Genomic DNA, 20211 nt, shown 5'->3' with positions numbered 1-20211 from the left:
ACAGAAAACAGAGCTGGGGCTCTGCATAGGATAGGGGCATGCTGGCCATACCCCTTTCCATCTTGTCCTGTTTTCCCTGTTAGATCAGCATCAGGAAAGTACACAAGCTCCTGCTCTGTCTCTATGCCACCAGAAGATCACGCTTGCAGTGGGGTTATCCTCCCTGGGTCAGCTATACCAGCTTTGGGGCCAGCTTACATTTGTGGTCTGGTGCCAAGGTACTGCATCACAGTGGGTAATTTGGCCCAATATCTTTGCACAATCAAGGGTACTTGCAACCTATTATTTAAAAGGTATTGTCCCCCGTATTCATGAAATGATGTAGCTAATTTTATTCGGGCACCACAATGGTTTGGTCCTATGCTACTTCCGTAACTCTTAAAAATTTGTATTTATGTATTTAGATTTATACAGAGTGTAATGAAAGCGCTCCAATCTAGTGCAGTTAAGTGCCCTTAACACTTCCTAAAAAAACGTTCATCACCCTTAACCAGGAACTCCTATTAATAAAATGAACTCAGTTTTCCTGACGCATGCACCTGCGTCGCAGATCATGAGAGCACGTCTCTCAGAATAGGGGGAATTGGTGTGATTATGACCTATTATTAATTTATACAATTATAGTCGTATTTACAAAATAGTCCTCGAACACTATGACAGTCCATGCAACACTGCTTCGAGAAAAATGGTACGAAGTGGTACAAAAGAAATCTTGAAACCAACGAGCGCCACTATAGTATTCAAGAGTAAATGGAGTATCTCAGTGTTTCCCAAACTTGGGACGCCACTTGTGTAGGGAAAGCCCCTGGTAGGCCGGGCCGGTTTGTTTACCTGCCGAGTCTGCAGGTTCGGCCAATCGTGGCTCCCACTGGCCGTGGTTCGCTGCTCCGGGCCAATGGGAGCTGCTGGAAGGGGCGGCCAGTATGTCCCTAGGCCCACGCCGCTTCCAGCAGCTCCCATTGGCCTGGCGCAGTGAACCGCGGCCAGTGGGAGCAGCGATTGGCCGAACCTGCGGACGTGGCAGGTAAACAAACCGGCCCGGCCCGCCAGGGGCTTTCCCTAAACAAGCGGCATTCCAAGTTTGGGAAACACTGGAGTATCTGTTATGTTCTCAATCAGAGACACTATATCCTGTACTTACAAGGTGCTGGCTTTGCCTAAGTAGTATCTTTTCCATCTCTAACTTCTCTGACTCAAATGGAAGGAGGGCATTACACGAGAGAGTTATAAAGAAAAGCCAGTTATTGCAGTACCTGGAAATGGCACAGCAAACAGATGCCATATAACACAGAACATTTTCTGAGCAAAACTGAAGGTGCTGGCATCAGTGTGAATGTAAATCAAATATGAGGGAGCAAAATAGTGAAGCGCTCTGAATGCCACAATCCTTGCTTTGTTGTTTTTATGCTATTGCCCTGGCTTGTGATCCATGACAGTGGCTTCATGGTTGGAGCCGGTCAAATGGAACAAAACTCTCGGTAAAGAAAACAAAACATTTAGTTGATTTCTGCAAGGTCTGTTGTCCCAGATGAGGCACTCCCAGACCTGTGCAGCATAAATTGGACTGGTTAATAAGAAATATCTCAGCAGCATTAGATGAGATGCAACTTTTTGTCTTACAACTGTAAATGTAAAGAACTGTTGATGCATATAAACAGAAACCATGGGGGGGGGGGGGCAGAACCTGGGAGGCGAAAGGACTTGCAGTGGGAGTCGGGCATCTCACTCCCTTAGACAGCTTTGAAAACCCCAGCCTTTACAGCTGTGTGATTATATAGTGAGTATTTGCATTCTATTCTCTACCACATGGTTAGCTTTGTGTAATAGGCTGAATAAGGGTATAGCCCCCAGTGCCAAACACACATGACTGTTCTGTCTGGGTCCCATATAAGCATTGGCTAATGTTTTCTTTTAAGTTCTCAATAACAGAATGGGCTTTTAATATAGAATTTGGATTATGAAGGATTTATGCCCCCATCGTTTAAATGCATTAAAGCAGGTCAGATTTTCAGTGCCCCGGTAATTAGCTGATTTTACTGTGACCAAAGCTCAGCAAGAAAACTTCAGCTGCATAGGATTCAGAACCTAAATAATAAAGGTGGAGTTCCCTCCTCTCCCTTCTGCACATGTCCGAAAATCTTCTGAGCCAGCAAATCCTCCTGCAAAAACCAACTTAAATATTCATCCTAGAGCTCTGGAGGAAAAAAGGGTCCTGGAGTATAATTCAGATGAAAGAAAAATGTTTCCCCATACGCTTTTTCACCAAAGGCACCTATCCTTATTGATGTAAGTGGTGAGCTGATTTAACAATGAATTTAAACCCTACATTTTCTGGGGGGTTAGAAGAACAAAAGAATATAAACCTTGATTTTAAAAGTTAATCTGTTTTATATTACTTGGGTTTATCATAGCTGTACTTGTGACCCTAATTGCAGCACTGTTATAGGTAGGGTTGTGGAGCTCTTTTAATTCTAGGGGGCAGATTTTGCCCTCATGTGCCTAAAGATGCTCATGGAAGATTGCTGAAGTTGTGCACATTTCATAAATTCTAGGATTCATAGATTCTAGGACTGGAAGGGACCTTGAGAGGTCATCGAGTCCAGTCCCCTGCCCTCATGGCAGGACCAAATACTGTCTAGACCATCCTGGATAGACATTTATCTAACCTACTCTTAAATATCTCCAGAGATGGAGATTCCACAAGCTCCCTAGGCAGTTTATTCCAGTGTTTAACCACCCTGACAGTTAGGAACTTTTTCCTAATGTCCAACCTAAACCTCCCTTGCTGCAGTTTAAGCCCATTGCTTCTTGTTCTATCCTTAGAGGCTAAGGTAAACAAGTTTTTCTCCCTCCTCCTTATGACACCCATTTATTTGAAGGCAAGGTTTGGCCCTAAGACCGTATTGATTTTTGTTAGCTCTTTATATATATAATATGGGGTTGGATTTTTTTTGTTTGTTTGCTCCGTCAGCCAAATGGTGAATATTTTTTTAAAAAGTTTAGAACCATTAGTCCAGCTGTTTTGGAATTAATGAAGCATTGGGGAGAAGATATGTTTTTTATTTTTAACAGAATATAATGTTTTGTGTTCAAATAACTCAAAAATGGCTTTTTTAAAGTCATCAAACTCACCATGTACATAGTCCTCAATGAAGAGTTACAAGTTTGCTGTGTTAGAAAAAATTGATTCAGGCAAAAGTTGTAATTTACCAAAAATAGCATACTTTTGCTTACACCGCTGTCATAAATTATCATAATTGTAGAGTAGTGCAGAGTCGAAAATAGAAATGCATTTAGAGTACTCCTGTATTTCAAGTTGTTTTGGTTTATTTTTATGTACTAAAATGGATCATTATTTTCAGAAAACTTTGCTGAAATATGCACATTTTAAAATTATATTGTTAAAGTGAAAACAGTTTTTACCTTGGAAATTTTCACAAATTCATGTTTTCTCAATGTTCCGATGAAAAAATGTCATCTCAACAAAATTACATGTAATGCTAGATTCATATGCATAATCAGAGGACAATAAATGTTCATAAAGAATTCCACAAAACATTAAATTTTGCACACCTCTGAAGCACAGTACATTTGCCTACCCTATTTAAACTCACACCAGGTGCAACAGTCCAAATATACGCATGAGCAAGCATAATCCAAATCAATCACTCCACAAGTGTAATTCAAAATAGAATAGAAAGGTAATTTACCAAACCGCACTTTATGAACAATTTTGGCTTTGAATAAGCAATCAACATATTCTTTGAGTCTTCTAAAGGATGTTTTCTATTTAGCCCTTTCATTGCTCTCAGAGATGGGGTTATTCAACTAATCCAGGTGTCCAGATACTAACTACAGACAACTCTGTGATACTGTCTGTTCCTGGATGCTAAAGGTTACAGAGATAACAGATTGGCTGAACTAAATGCAATTTTATTGTGAATCTCATGATATTTGGTGTGTTTCTTAAAGCCTCAGTTCCTGGAGTCATATGAATGTGTACGTGAGAATCACAGCTTTCGTTTTTTGGTTTGGGGATTGTTTCGGGGTTTTTTTCCCTTAAAGGTTTCTAGCCCTCATGGTTGTAGGGGAAAAAATGGAAAATGTGACCTGCCATACCCCAGATGTTAAAAATCAGAAGGGAAATAAAAAGAACCCCCAAAACTATTCGTTTTTAATCTCCAATCTCATGATTTTTGAACAATTAGGTTTGGCAAGACTAGCAGCAACAAATAATGTATAGGAGATGGATTGTTTTGTCCGTGTGTGTGTGTGTAAATAGGGTGCATTACTAATCAAAAATAGCTTTGCTGAGCAGAATCTTAATACAATTTATAAAATCTTCAATATGTGGTTAAATCTGTGTCTCGGAGTTGACTGCAAAATTGTGCTGGCAAGAACTAGTCATAAATGTAAATATTTTGCTCAGATTGTAGAAATAGAGAAACAAAATTTAAAATGATTATATATAAATTTTTCAGGTCCCATAACCTCTCCTAGGTCCCATATTACATAGGGGAGCACAAGTTCTCAAACTTTTTCCTATCATGCACTGCTCTTTAAATACAGAGATCCTGTCCGATACACAGCTGCTCTCAGCCTCCTAATCTACAGCCTCCTCCCAGCCCGGATGCAAGTGCCTCACCTTCCCAATCCTAGCTACAGTGCTTGGCTGCATTTAAAAATATCCCATTAAGGAAGGCGAGGGGGTGGGAACTCAGCAGGGCAGAGGGGAGGAGGGAACTGTGTTAAAAGAACTTTAAGGTTGCAACATGAAGCATTCCAAAGTCTGGAAATGCCAATGTTCAGAATGAACTTGCAACCTATGTCCCTCCTTTGCACCTTCCTTCATGATTTCACTTGCTAACAGTGGTAGGCAGGGATGGCAGTAGCTGCTGCTGATTAGTGACTTAATCTCACTCAGGCTCCTCTCTGCTCCAGTTCTGCAGACAGACACAGAGGTTATGTCTACACTACAATAAAACACCCCTGGCTGGCCCAGGTCATCTGACTCGGGCTCATGCGGCTCAGGCCGTGGGGCTATAAAATTGCAGGGTAGACATTTGGGCTCAGGCAGTAGCCTCGGCTCTCGGACCCTCCCCCGATCTGTGGCCCCGCAAGGGGAGGGAGAGTGGATGTTGCTGCTCAGAGCAACACCGGGCACCGATCTCTGCTGTCCACTTGTGTCTCCCCTCCTGTCCTGCTTTAAAAATGGACAAACACTTCACTGTTGTGACAAAAGCAAGCTCTACGGAGTACCTTGAAATGTTGTGTCGCCCACGGGTAGAGAATCGCTATAACAGGGCACTATGGTGTAGAATCTTCTGTGGGGCAGTGTTAGCAGTGCTCCAAAATTAACTGCTATATTTATGGCACATCGAGTACCCGGTGCTTTGGGGGCATGGTTTGATAACACGTGAGACAAATGGTTTTACCGCCTCCCCTGAGAACTAGTTCCATGTGTCCAATAGGAGCTGTTACAAAGCCATTGCAGCTGTCGTACGGCTCTGATGGGTATGTGCTATTGTATGTCCTTTCAGCACCATGGGATTAAATGGTTAGAAACAGTATTCATCTGGATCTCCAAAATCTCAAAGAATTATAAGTGGAACTACAAGCCCTTCAAGTTTTTATTTTCAGACTACTAGGCAATGCGTCTTTACGCTCATAAAGCATTTTTATAAAGAGTTTTATTGCTTTTACGGTATACAGGATGGACTAGCAGCTAAGAAATGAAACAACAGTTCTGATTTTAGTGAATCCCACATAGCATAACATAAATAAGGATATTCCAGATGCTAGCTACACAATATATCTTTCATAGTATGTAATTAGGCGTAATAGTGTGTCTAATTTTCAGGTGGTAATAGCAACGTTTGCTAGTTTTCTACCACTTCATTGCATGTTAAAGCAATAGTTTTGCTAATTGGCTTGATTTTGTAATGTACTGAGCAACCTCATATCCTGTTGACATCCGCTTGGGATTTGTGGGTGCTTAGCCTCTCACGGGATTGGGTTTGTTTGTATGCACATGTAATATTTTGACCAGGCTTTCCCGGTAACTTCCTTTTGCAAACGAATCTGTAGGAAACACTACAATAAAATCAGGTCAGATTATGAGCAATGGAAAGTAAAACCACCATAAGATAAAACAAAAGACACTACAGAGCTGAAGTCTGCTGATACGCGTTTATTCTACTGACAGCGAATTCTGTTGCTGCATAATGAAATACTGTTTGATATCCCTAGAGACAGATGTGTCCTGCAGTTGCTAATGGACATTTAACGTTAAATATGAAACCCATTTATTTTCTTTTAGTTGTACTTTAGATTTAACCAGATGTTTTACTAATTTGTGTTTTTTAAAATGTCGCATACTGACAAGCCATCAAAATTAATGACATCTTTATAAATCAGCCAATTATTAACAGCAAATGTTGATGGTTAGTTCTTGCTTTGAAATTGAAACTTAATATATTTTTATCGTACAGATAAAATGAGTCTTGGACAAGATTCCTCTTATTCAACAGCTTAGTACTGTGCGTAGTAGTTGAAAGAATGAGCAACCATTAGAAATGTGTTGATTACCTGTGGTATGTAGTGTTGTTGTAGCCCTGTCGGACCCAGGATATTAGAGAGACAACGTCGGTGAAGTAATATCTTTTCTCTTGAGAGCTTGTCTCTCTCACCCACAGAAGTTGGTCCAATAAAAGCTATTACCTCACCCACCTGGATTATTAGCAGAAGCCCCTGGCAAGGAAAAGAGGGTGACATGACAGAGGTGGAAAAGAGATGCAACCGCTCCTCTGCTATGGGCCTGTAAGGGTATGTCTAGTCGGCAGCAAGCCTCCCCGCTTGGGTCAACAGGCTTGGGTTAGCGCGATCAGAGCTAGCTCTCTAAAAATAGCTATGTAGACAGCGCTTTGAAGCTGTGTAGACAGCGCTTTGAAGCTCACCCCCAGGACTGCTGCCAGCTTTTCTGCTGTCCTAGGCGGCAGAAGGTCCCGCCCTAAAATGCCGCCCCCCACAGAGGCGGCGGAAGGTCCCACCCCGGTCGCCGCCCCCCAAATTGTTGTGCCCTAGGCGACCGCCTAGGTCACCTAATGGGTTGCGCCGGCCCTGCTCACCCCCATGCCTAGGCTTCAGAACCCAACTTCCAGCCTGAGCTGCCACATCAAAGCACTGTCCCAGTGTCAGCTCTGCCAGGCCAAGTCTATTGACCCTAAGGGCCCAGCTCTGTCCAAACCGGGGCTTGCGCTGCTTATAGAGGGAGTGTGGCCAGAGGATGCCATATTATGCACATCCACTGAGCACTCTCATCCAGAGATTGTGCATATTTCCTGAAAGCACACAGGATGGTCATTATAGGCAGAGGTGATGCTTTGTGGTTTTGTTTTAAAGTTTCTGCAAATACAGTTCAGCTGTTTCCAAGACCAAACTTAGGGGGAAATGCATTGTTTGGCCGGTATTTTAAAATTCGCACAACTGTCTGGGGAAACGTTCTAGTGCTTCCATGTTTCAGAGTAAGGATGTGAAGTGTAGCAGGAGGGTTACCTTGGGGTCAGAGAGAAGCCTTGTGCTGCACCCATGAAAATCCTGAGCATGCTCCATTGTGGAGCTGAGCAGGACTTTTCCTGCAATTGCTTCTCCTCCCTGTCCGGAGCCGTTCTGGTGCTGGGCACAAGAACTGAAAGCGGTGAGATTGTCCTGTGCTTTCAGTTCTCCCCCTGCTTGATCCCAGGCAGCGTGGTGTCTTTATAAAAATAGTGATTGTGTAGCTAAAGTGCATCATAATGCATATGTACAATGGGGCAGAATTAAGTTTCTACAAGCAATCTTAATTCTGACCTTTCCTAACTTTTGAGTGCTTGACTTTGCAACCTTAACATTATTTTAATGTAGGGTTTTTTTGTGTGTAATTTATATCCTTACACGGTTATTCAATGAACACCCTATTGCCCTTTGTTCAGTGTGGTATTTAGCTTTCTTTTTATTGATTTTTATTACATGTGGCTAAGCTGTGTGGGAACATAACATCCCATTACACAGTGTCCCTCCAACCTTCTCTCTGGGCTGTTCCCTTTATGCCTTTTTTTTTCATACCACCCTTACATTTGGATGAGCCTCCTAATTAAAGTTCATCAAGTATCCTCCTTTCCCACCTTCACAACTCTCCTGAAGGCTTCCTTGTATTGTGAAGCATTCCAGCTCTGAATAACACACTCCACTGCAGCCCTAGTCCTGCAAGTTGTTAAGCACATGCATAAACGTACTCACATTAGGAGTCCCATTCAAGTTATTTAAACAAGGGTATATGATGAACATTAGCTGGGGTGAAAATTACGTAGACCTTGATTTTGATCTGGTGAGATTGTAGAATTATTTCATGCCTTGCGATTAAAATTTGCAGACTTCACAGAATTGCGTGTGTGTGTGTGTGTGTGTGTGTGTGTGAGAGAGAGAGAGAGAGAGAGACTCCTACGACATCTCAGCTATTTCAAGGGAGAGGGGTTGTCTGATCATCCATTCATCCTGGCTCTGACTGTAGCTTTCCCTCCTGACTTTGGCGGGCTACAGTTTTCCCATCTGTAAAATAGGGACAGTCCTTACTTACTCATCAGAGCCCGCACTCCAAGCCAGAGACCTCACCCGCCCCCCTGCACCCCAACCCTTTGCCCCAGCCCCAGCACCACGAACCCCTCATTTATGGGCCCACCCCAGAGCCTGCACCCCCAGCAAGAGCCCTCACCCCCTCCCACGCCCACCCAGTGAAAATGAGCAAATGAGCGAGAGTGGGTGAGAGCGAGTGACAGAAGGAAGGGGGGATGGAGTGAGTGGGGGCGGGGCTTCAGAGAAGGGGCGGGGCAGTGGGCAGGGCAAGGGTGTTCGGTTTTCTGCTGTCAGAAAGTTGGCAACCCTAGATCAGACTCTAGATAAACATGTGGCTTTTTTCCCATCTTTGCAACACTGATCTCCCTAATGACATTTTAATTGAAATGAATATGGCACTAGACACTTAAGAGAGATGGCTTACTGCTGTGTCATAAACCACCATCTCGCCCTCCACAAGTTTAGAAAATATACCTTCTTAGCCCAGGTCCCATTATGGTAAGAAGGGGCTGCTGTTAACTTTTAGATTAATTCAATGAAACCGTCTCCTGTTCCTTTTCAGTGCGGCCAAGCTTCTGGACAAAAATCCGTTCTCTGTCAGCACTCCAAATCCGCTGCTTCCTTCTCCCGCAAGCCTTCAGCTCGCTCAGCTACAAGCCCAGCTTACCCTGCACAGGCTAAAATTGGCTCAGACAGCGGTCACCAGCAACCCAGCAGCTGCAACGGTATTGAATCAAGTTCTCTCCAAAGTGGCCATGTCTCAGCCACTGTTTAATCAATTAAGACATCCGGCCATGATTAACACTCCCCAGGGGCATGCTGGAGGACCTCAGCAAGGACCTGCGATCGCCAATACTAGCTTTCCATCTAGTGGAATACCTTTTCCAGCACAGAATCCAGCTTTAGCGGTACCAGGGGGAAGCATGGGGACTGTTGGGAACATACAGAATCAAAACCCAAATGCTATTGTCATGCACCCCTTTGGCGGTGTAATGTCTCAGCCATCCAGCCAACCAGCTGTAGTTATGAGTCTCAATAAGACAGGCCACTCGTCTGCTGCAGGAGGATTTTATGACTACAATAAACAAAATGTCTCTGCCCCTCAAGTATACACAGCTGATGCAGGCCAGGGCAATCAGCACAACTTCATGACCAGTGGGTCTCACTCAGTCTCCTCCTCCTCAGGAGGGGTACCCTATGAGGGTCATTTTGGTCCTTCCGGCCAACTAAAACATGACAGTCAGCCTGGATTTCAGAAAGACTTCTATGGCCCCAATTCTAAAGGACAACATCCAACAGGAATACAATCTTTGGGTTTTTCGGGTGAGCCACAGATGAGTGCTCATCAAACTGTGAGTCAGAAAGGAGAAGCAGGCCCTGTGGTACATAACACAGGTGCAAATAGCCAGTGGGAAAACGCTCCTAATTTCTCCAGCCAGAACAAGCCTGACCTCGTGGTCAGTGGCAACTTGTGGCCGTCCACGGGTCAGCAGTATGAAATAAGAAATGAACTCTACAACCCTGAAGAACCGACACCTGACACAAAGTTTGGTGCTGGGACTACACTTCCTTTCCACAGACTTAACAATAGTAAACCAAGTTTCAGTAGTTCCCGAATGAGGCAGAATGAGGAGTTGGCCACAAACACATCTGATTTGTCAATGAGATCTCTTCAGCCTCATGAGCTAAATGACTTTCACGGCATTGCCCCTCTTCACTTCCCACACGTCTGCACAATATGTGACAGAAAGATCTTTGATCTAAAGGTAAGTGATTCTATCTAACACATTAAGGGGTGATTCTATTCTGCAGAGTGATTCAATTAAATTCATCTTGTGGAGTTCTCTGTTCATATTGTCTCACTAATATCATATCGAACTTGCTTACTTTACAAGTAAAAATGACTATGTTGGCTTTTAAATACCAGTCCCGCAAACTCTAACTAGTCTCTGAGAGTCAAGATGGGGTCTTTCCGCCTTGTACATCATCGCTAATAATAAAGATGCTGCAAGCTAAATTATGCTGCTTGTGTAACCCCATCAACCTTGACTGGAGTTACCTGGGTGTAACTGAGGACATGATTTGTAGAGCTGACTAGAGGACAGCAATTCTGTTTTGAGACAACTTTTGAGGTCTTGACATTCGCTTTTGTATCATGCTGGAACAAAAACAGAACATTTTTATGAGCAGGGTCGCAGTTCTCCAAGGTGCTGAGAACCTTCAAAATTTATGGACACTAATGGAATTTGATGGTACTGAGCATCTTGCAGGATGAGGCCTTCAGCTATATTAACTTAACTGATTTAATACTCATAAACTTAATTGCTGGAGAAAAGTCATGTATAGAAGATTTTCAGGAGCTGGAGTCTTTTTAACATCCATTTATAGTATTTTACTTACAAGCTGTGAATTGATGTAAGTATGGAATGAAAGTCCATGTAGAACTAGAATCATTCCATTTAGTACCCTTCTTATACAGTAAGCCTTTTTATTCTTACTTACCTCATGAATCACATCTTAGATTCTCTTGCCAGGTTTTTTCCATGAACTATAAAGTTAAATGAAACTACTAGTATACGAAATAAGCCAATTTCAAATACAGCCTCTATTGTACACTTATCAGTCATGTCCTGTTTATTTCAACATAGGACTGGGATCAGCACATTAAAGGAAATCTTCACATCCAAAAATGTATGGTTTTCTCAGAAAAGTAAGTACTGTTTCAGAGATCTTGGGCCAAATTCATGCTGGTGTAACATCACTAACTTCAATAGATTTATACCACGGTTGAATCTGGGCCTCTGAAATTTTGACATATTGTGTTTGTTATGTTCCTGCTTCTTGAAGTAAAGCTCTCTTTTCCCTTTAAAGCACTGGCATCCGATGTGCGTTAAGTTCAGCGGAGGCAGCGTTGCATTCATCTTCAAATAACACATCAGTTTTCAACCCTTCTGGCATTGAAGGTGAGTTGTTTAAGTATTCATAATAATGAGTATGCAAATTAAAATGAAAAAGAAAGTAATTTTATAATGAACACATTTTTTTTGTAAAATTTCATCCTAAGTGGTCCCTTTTTAAGCTTTCTGTGCTAGGAGTTTATGGAAGAACTAAAGCCAAGAAAGCAAGATTGTACCTTAAAGTATGAATTTGTTTTTCTTTTCATTCGTGTTTTTTGCTGTAGTACCGAGCAATCTGTAGTTCTGTGTAGAAGCGTGAATAATAATTCTGATTTATTTAGAAGCGGTCTTTTAAAATTTGACACATACATACAGTTAATACAAGGTTTTCACTGTGTGTGCACAATCCATTATTTAGATTACCCATCGAATGCTGGCTCATCTTATACCACTGTGTCAACAAGATCCTTTGGTCAGCCAGGTCCTACATTTTCTTCCCCTCCTTCTGGAGTAAAAGTGAGTATATAAGGCAAAGAATCTCTTCTTCCTTGATTTAATTGTGGAAACAGACTATATTTAAATCAACAATGAACTAATTTTAAGGTCCCTTTTGAATAAGCAACTAAAACTTCAGATCTTTATTCAGATTCGCCTGTACCTCCTACATGTTTCTGGTCTTGGTTGAGTCGGGACTTTCTTACACAATTATGGTTATTTTTGTTGTGTGCCCCAGTTGAAGCCTGGAGTGGATGAATCAGGAGAATGGTTTTCTCAATGTTTTCAAACCCCAAAGAGGCTGAGGTCCAGTTTGAGTTTGGGATGAAGATATGAGTTAGTTCTTACCTTATTCAAAATGTTTCACCCATCCCTACGAGCAACATGTAATCCTTTTGATAAAGTATTTCTAGCAGGGGTGTTCAACCTTCCCCACACTGGGACACCCTCTTATTTAGCAATATGGGAAGGGCAGGATGGGTGCAAGACCCTGACACCTGTTTATTCCCCCCCGCCAATGGTCACAGTTTGAGAACATGTGCTCTATAGGACTAATTTTCTGTTAGTTAAACTTTCTGTGCTACTTGCTTGAGCTAGTGCCATTAGTAATGTTTCAGCAAGTTCACATCCCTATTCACCCTTCCATGATTGCAGGTTGTAACTCTTCCCTGCGTTCATCATTGTTCCTCTCACATGCCAAAAATATGCTCCTATTACAGTCTCACCCGGGTCACCTGAACTTTTATCCAAGTGGATAGAAAATTGCAAGTGTTAAATACAAACAGAAGCTAAAGTTAAAATTGATTCTTAAATTTAAAAGGGCTAATAATAATAATAATAAAAATATAAAGAGATGGGAGTTAAAGTTGAAATATAGAAAAGCGAGGGTGAAAAATAGGGAAGTCATAGGTTCACTTTGGGTGCTGCTGCAATATAAATAATAAATAATATCCAAATGTGTTTTTATGTTCAGCTTGTTATGCACTGGTCTACTGAGCATTATGGTGTCAAAAGCATCTTGGAAACCCAAGCTGATTCTGTTCCCATCTCACCCCTATTTGCTTTGAGTTATCACCTTCAGAAACATCACCCTGTTTGTTTTAATATGGTCATTATTCTGCTGTGCTCTCGTTTTGCTCATGCCATGGATGTTCAGAGATTCATAGATGATAAAACTAGAAGGGACCACTGTGATCATCTCGTCTGACCTCCTGTATAACACAGACCATAGGACTTCCCTGAATTAATACCTGTTTGAACTAGAGCATATTTTTTAGAAAAATCTTCCAATCATAATTTAAAAGTTGTCAGTGATGGAGAATCCACCACAACCCTTGGTAAGTTGTCCCAATGGTTAATTACTCTCACTATTAAATTTGTGCCTTATTTCCAGTCTGATTTTGTCTAGCTTCAGCTTCTAGCCATTGGATCGTGTTATACCATTGTCTACTAGATAGAAAGGGCCATTTTCAAATTTTCTGTATGTAGGTACTTATAGACTCTGATCAAGTCATCCCTTAACCTTCTCTAAACTTCCTTGAGTCCTCTTTGAGTCTGAGATGAAAATTTGAGTTCGTTCTTACCTTATTCAAAGTGTTTCACCCATCCCACATTTTCTTTTAATCATTCTCATGGCTATTCTCAAATTGCAGTGGGGGAGGTTTAGGTTGGATATTAGGAAAAACTTTTTCACTAGGAGGGTGGCGAAGCATTGGAATGGATTACCTAGGGAGGTGGTGGAATCTCCTTCCTTAGAGGTTTTTAAGGTCAGGCTTGACAAAGCCCTGGCTGGGATGATTTAGTTGGGGTTGGTCCTGCTTTGAGCAGAGGGTTGGACTAGATACCTCCTGAGGTCCCTTCCAACCCTGATATTCCCTGATTCTCTGACCCCTCTCCAATTATCAACATCTTTCTTGAATTGTAAACACCAGAATTGAACACAGTGTTCCAGTAGAAGTCACACCAGTGCCAAATACAAAGGTAATATCACCTTCCTATTACTACTCAAGATTCCTCTGTTTATGCATCCAAGTATCGTGTGAGCCCTTTTGGCGAGAGCATTGCACTGCAAGCTCATGTTCAGCTGAATATCTAACATAACCGCCAAGTGAATCACTGCTTCCCAGAATAGACTCCCCCCCCCCCCCGTTCCTATAAGTATGGCCTACTTTCTTTGCACATAGATGTACAACTTTACATTCGGCCCTATTAAAATGTACATTGTTTGCTTGCACCTGGCTTACCAAGCCATCCAGGGAGTGACCAGTCCTCTTCATTATTTATCACGCCCCCAATCCTTGTGCCATCTGCAAACTTTATCGGTGATGATTTTATTTTCTTCCAGGTCACTGATAAAAATGTTAAAATAGTGTAGGGCCAAGAACTGATCCCTGCAGGACCCCACTAGAAACACGCCCTCTTGATGATGATGATTCCCAATTTATAATTATATTTTGAGATCTGTCAATTAGCTAGTTTTTAATCCATGTAATGTGTGCCATGGTAATTTTGTATCATTTTAGTTTTTATAAACAAAATGCCATGTTGGTACCAAGTCAAATGCCTTTCAGGAGTCTGAGTAGATTACATCAGCACCATGTTTTTTAATCAACCAAATTTGTAATCTCATCAAAAAAAGGTATCAAGTTAATCTGACAGGATCTACTTTCCATAAACCTATGTTGAGTGGCATTAACTATTTTACACTTCTTTATCACTTTATTATTTGAGTCAACTGTTCATTATTTTTCCTGGGATTGATGTCAAGCTGACAGGTCTGTAATTACCCGGCTCATCCTGTTTACCTTTTTTAAATATTGGTACAACATTAGCATGCTTTCAGTTTTATAGATTCATAGACTCTAAGGCCAGAAGATCCCACTGTGATCATCTAGTCCACGTCAGTTATCCCTGCACACATCACAGATCCTATTACACACTCAATAGCCAAACTCCCATTATTGTTATTTAACTGCCCAAATATAAACAAAAACTGGGGGGCTGATCTTTGTACCTCCAAGCTCTGCTTCTTCAGCTTGGCGTCCCCATTTTCTGAACTGGGAGAGAGGCTTTCACTATGTGCAATAGGCTTCTCTTGGCCCACTTTACATTTTATAACAATCCAGTTTTGTCCCAGTCCCAGCATTGAACTGAACTGTTTCCATTCATTTTTGCATTATTGCTCATCTCCCTCTTTTACAAACCAAATTTATCATTTGTTGCAGTCGTTCCATGTGGTCACAAGCCAGGTTTGAATCCTTTCTTTCCTCATACATATCAGACACAGAGCTGTAATTTACGGGGCTCATGGTGATCAGCTTCCGTCTTCCTCACTCGCAGCGGCTTCCTCTTCTGGAGAACTGCTGCCTGAAAAAAATTCAAGTTCTGTAGCAATTTCCACAGCCTCTCGGAGTGTCTTTGGCCTCCTTTTGCTGATCTTGATCTGCAAGTCCAGCTGAGCAGCTGTAGATTGGTTCATTGCCAGTCTATCCTGGAAGGCCTCGGTGGTATCCAGATAGGCCAGGAATACAGGTTCTCTGCCAGTTCAGATGGGGTTTCTTCTTTCCCTCTCCTTCTAGCTCTGTAGCTGTGCCATGGCCAGCTTAATTTAATGGCTAGCTCCAAACTGCATGTCAAAGGCTTATATTAGGTCTGGATAACTCCATCTCTTCTCAGGGCGTAAATTCTGCAGCACCATCAGAGGTGGGTCACCCAACTTGGCTGCTTGTAAGCCCCCTTTCTCTCCTTCTTCCAAGCCAGTCATTTGAGCTATAATGTTGACTTGAGCCAGATACGCCTCCCAGAGAGTTTTCCCTTTTGCATTATTTGAGCTGGGGGTATATTTGCACGGCAGTGTAAGCCCAGGGTTCAAACTCAAGTGCAAGCCTAAACCCCCCCTCCCCTTCCATCTACATACCAATTGCACTAACCCAGGGCTTGGACACAGAGGCCCAGGACCCCCACGGGGGTTGAAGGTCCAAGCCTGAGTCAAGTCAAGACCCAGGGTTCAAGCCCTATTGCTTTGCAGCGTAGATGCAGCCCCACTGGACTCCTGTTCTGGGAGTCTGCCAAAAGTATGCCACAATTCCACAGGTGGACTTTCCTTGTCCTCTGAACAGTCAAGTTCTGTAGACAATCAGATTTTCCCACCCTTCACCACAAACAAAAGTCTAAAGCAGCCATCTTTCTGGAGGGTGCTAGGAAGTCTGGTTGGACTCGGTCCTTCATAATGCAGTGTAGATGCTGGAGCCCCAGGTTGGGACTCAGAGTTCAACAGTCCCTAACCTGGGGTTACAAATGAGTTATAGACACTCCAGCCCTAGGTTAACACATCCAGGGTCTGCTAACTCTGGGCCTCTGTGGGTTCCAAGAGCGGTAGAGGTCAATTCCTCATCCAGGTGACTGTCTTCCTCTGTAGTCTGTGACCCTTTGATTTCCGTGTGTAGCTGAGTTTTTAGCTCCGTAAGTCCTTGCTGCAGCTCATCTTGGTTGGCAAGTTTCAGACTGGCTAAAGGTATGCATCAAATAATTTATTCAACAATTTTTTCATGGTATTTGACCAGGTCTATAGGTTAATTACATGTAGAAATGGATTGTAAAGAAAGTTGATTGAAAATGCTGCTGAAAACCATACCTAATCAACAGTGCCCAGCTGTTCCTTTAAATTGTAGGGTATGGACTTGGCATGCGTGACAGAACAGGTATTTTTCATCCTCATTGGCTGACTTTATCCTCAAACTAGTAGGAGAGGGAAATCCATCAAGCCCTGTACATTCATCTGCTGACAGCAATAACAAAAAAATAATTTCACAATATCTTTGTTTATATGAATGTTGACTACTGAAGTTTTAAAATAGTGTTTGTTGCCTGACTGCTTGAATTGGTAGAAAGTTTTTTACCTAGTTATGGAATTTAGATACAGATCTGAGTTCGGGTTCTGAGCCCCATCAAAGCTCAGGTGGGCCCATTTCTAGTCACAACCGCACACAATTACAGAGTTCACAGGAGTGGAGAATACAAAGCTATCCATCTGCCCAGGTTTGCTCAACAAGTTCATGAACCTTCAAAACTTTTCAATTAACACAGTCTGCATTCGTGACAAGACCCGAACCTTTCTGAGTTTTGCATGGTTTCAAGTTGCATCTTTCCAAAAGCATCACACACAGGGCTATTTTAGTACATCTCTATAGTGACTGTGCCTGCTAAAAGAAATATACAGCATCATATTCTCCTGAAATGTTGGCAGTGACAACCTGTTCATCGGCTTTTAACAAAACAAAACAATTATCAAGGGGTAGAGAGTGGCTCATGAAACCAAAATAGCCCAGCAACACAGCCCCAGCTCTGTCCTGCCACCAAAGTGCAAGCTTCTGCTCGGTTCCAATGTCAGTTTCAAAGGGAGATCCTGTCACTCTTGTCTAGACTGCCACCATGGAGTGTGATTTCAGCTCGAGTAAACATACCTAAGCTAGCCTTAATCTGCCTAGTTCAGGTCCTAGAGCAGTGAAGCCTTGGCAGCATGGGCTAGCCATCTGAGTAATTACCCAGAGTCCTGTGTGGGCTTCTACAATTCATGCTGAAGCCCACTGTGGTTTCACTAGTCTGTCACCAGAGCTAGCTGGATTAAAGCTGGTTTGGGTACATCTGCTCAAGTTGCAACCATATCCCAGGATTGCTGTGTAGATATGCCCTCAATCAGGAATGAGACTTGGGCTTTCCCGGAAATTCTCTGGTAAATCAGAATTGCTGATCTTGAATTGGACCATGTTGCTAGAAGATTGTAAGCTCTTTGAGGCAGGGACTGTTTCGTACTATATATACTGCATAGAGCATCTAGCAGAATGGGTGCAGATTAGGGCCTTTAGGCACTAATGCAATACATATACTACCAAACTAGAAGGCAATACACCATACCTTTAACATGTCTAAGATCCCAAGACAAATTTCTGGCTGATCGATATGATGCAAGTCTTTTTTATCAATATGTCTCATATAAATAATACATAAGACCTCAAGCTTTCGAAAAAGCTAGGATACAGGCACTTGGCATCCATATTAGGTTAAACAACATTGGATTGTCCCTGAAAATTTAAGGGGAAGTATATTTAGATTTTAAAAAATGAATACTTCTCATAGCAGTTTTGGTCCCTTGGGCATGTGTCTACAATATGCCAAGCATCCTCAACTCCTGTTCCCTTCGGCGGGAGTTGAGAGGGCTTAGTACCTTGCAGGATCAGGCCTTTAGCTCTCTGTTTGCTGGAGAAAATATCTGGCTTTTTGAACTTGGCAGTTGTTCAGCTTTCATAATGCAAAAGGATCTGCCTAGAAAAGCCAGGTATTGCAAAGCTAGTGCATTTGTAAAACGTCTTGATTTTCATTTCTGTTCTAACGACAAAGCAATGAGGGACAATGAACAGATTAAAGGAGCTCTCCATTCTGGAGGAAAATGGGGGAAAAAACTAGTTAATTTATTCAAAAAGGTTACAACGTGTTCAATAATTCAATGAGTATTATTTGACCAGCACTAGTGGCGAGGTATAGAATCACAATAACTCTCATTTCCCAGTGTCTAGGCAACCTAAGATACAATAAATAATAAATAACGCACTGTACAGTGTCTCTTATATTTCATTGCGATGGAAAACAAAAACAAACAAATGGTAATATGTTAAAGCATGGAGGCGAGGTAATGGGTCAGAGGTGCAAATTGGGCAACATTAACTTTCTAAATTATAAACTCAGGTGACAAGCCAAACATCTGTGGTGGCTCCAGTGAACTTGATCGTATTAGCTCAATTGATTTGCACCTTTCTTTGAACTGCACATTCTAACTGAAGGCAGAGTTACTTCTCTGGGAAAAAATCTGCCCTCACCGCATAGCAAAGATCATAAGTCCTCCACAGTACATCCCCAGTTATCTCCTGAGTGAGAAGTCTTCCGAGTAGCATTAGCTGGGTTACATTACATACATCTCTCAACATAGCTCGATGCCTCTTTGAACAGGGAGTGCAAAGCCTCTTTTCCACGTAAGGGCGACAGGAGACCGCTTTGGAAACTGCCTCAGCATTTCAGAATAGATTTCCACTATCTCGACACGATTACCACTCTGCCAGCTTCAAATCTGTGCCAACCCAATTAGAGAACTCTGTTCGGTGTCTGTGTCAGTGTTCAAAAGGGGCCCCAAAGTGGAAATGCCGCAGTGTGTTTCATTGTCACGGCAGAAGGGGGAACGTTGTAGGTTCTGCAAAATGAAATACACGTGACTGCCCTAAAAGTTAAACAGGGCTCATTTTACTTCCTGCATGATTCAGTCTGAGTTAGAGACAGAAGGATTTAAATGCAGCCCATGGTTATCCCATACCTCATCTGTAGCCCCCTCACCTGAATTTACTATATAATGTCCTGAGATGTCTTGGGTCTGATATAAAACTATAAGGTTGAGAACATTTAAAAGGAAGGAAGTTTGGTTTTAATTTTTTTAGCGCTGATTAGGAAATCTCATTTGTGCAAAAACCTACCTAGTTGCTATATTATCAAACCTTCTATACAAATATGTTTATTCCTCTTAGTTTCCACAAAGCAAATCCACTGTGGGCCGAGTAGTACACATCTGCAATCTCCCCGAAGGAAGCTGCACAGAGAACGATGTCATTAATCTTGGACTTCCCTTTGGGAAAGTCACTAATTATATCCTCATGAAATCTACTAATCAGGTATTTTGCCTTTTGTGCCATTAATTGAGATATATTAATCTTTGTGTAAGGCTGTTTCTTCATAATAGAAGCTTGAATATGCAAAGTATGCTATTAAGGTACAAAGGGGTGTTTTTAAAGTGTGATCAGGGTTACAGATGTGGCCGTAACCCATGGCATCTCGGATTGCCTGTTAACTGGCAAAAACAGGTGAAAACTTTGTATTAATAAGTGAAACATTTTTGCAAAAATGTTTCTTTATCATTTCAGAAATTGGAATAATTTTGACTTGTTCTATTACCCTTAGTAGCTCCCTCTGTATTTTCATCGTTCTATTTATTTTTTCTACTCATCACTGCAGAGCTGATTTAGCCGTGGGAAGAATGAGCTGTGCTCTATTCTGCTTCATTCATCATCCACTGTAGCTAAGCGCTGGTTACAGAATCTTCATTTTTGGTGATGCAGAAAGCAAAGCACAGCCTGGATTTTTAGATCACAGGTTGAGCTCATCATTCTGG

General features: G+C 42.1%; 1 protein-coding gene across 3 annotated transcripts in view; it reads left to right on the top strand.

The window, feature by feature from the left end:
* RBM20 (RNA binding motif protein 20) overlaps positions 1–20211 on the top strand; it is a 168753-nt gene that overhangs the window by 127347 nt on the left and 21195 nt on the right. For 2 of the 3 annotated variants that reach the window (XM_054036167.1, XM_054036168.1), the window contains exons 2-6: positions 9173–10376; positions 11259–11320; positions 11482–11573; positions 11926–12023; positions 19571–19714. In XM_054036167.1, coding sequence (XP_053892142.1) covers positions 9173–10376; positions 11259–11320; positions 11482–11573; positions 11926–12023; positions 19571–19714 — 1600 coding nt within the window. The remainder of the gene's footprint in view (positions 1–9172; positions 10377–11258; positions 11321–11481; positions 11574–11925; positions 12024–19570; positions 19715–20211) is intronic. The other variant, XM_054036169.1, reaches the window with a different exon arrangement.

This window comes from Malaclemys terrapin, chromosome 7, assembly GCF_027887155.1.
Source record: "Malaclemys terrapin pileata isolate rMalTer1 chromosome 7, rMalTer1.hap1, whole genome shotgun sequence".
Lineage (NCBI taxonomy): Eukaryota > Metazoa > Chordata > Testudines > Emydidae > Malaclemys > Malaclemys terrapin.
Note: the sequence above shows the minus strand (reverse complement) of the source record. Positions and strands in the feature narration are given on the sequence as shown.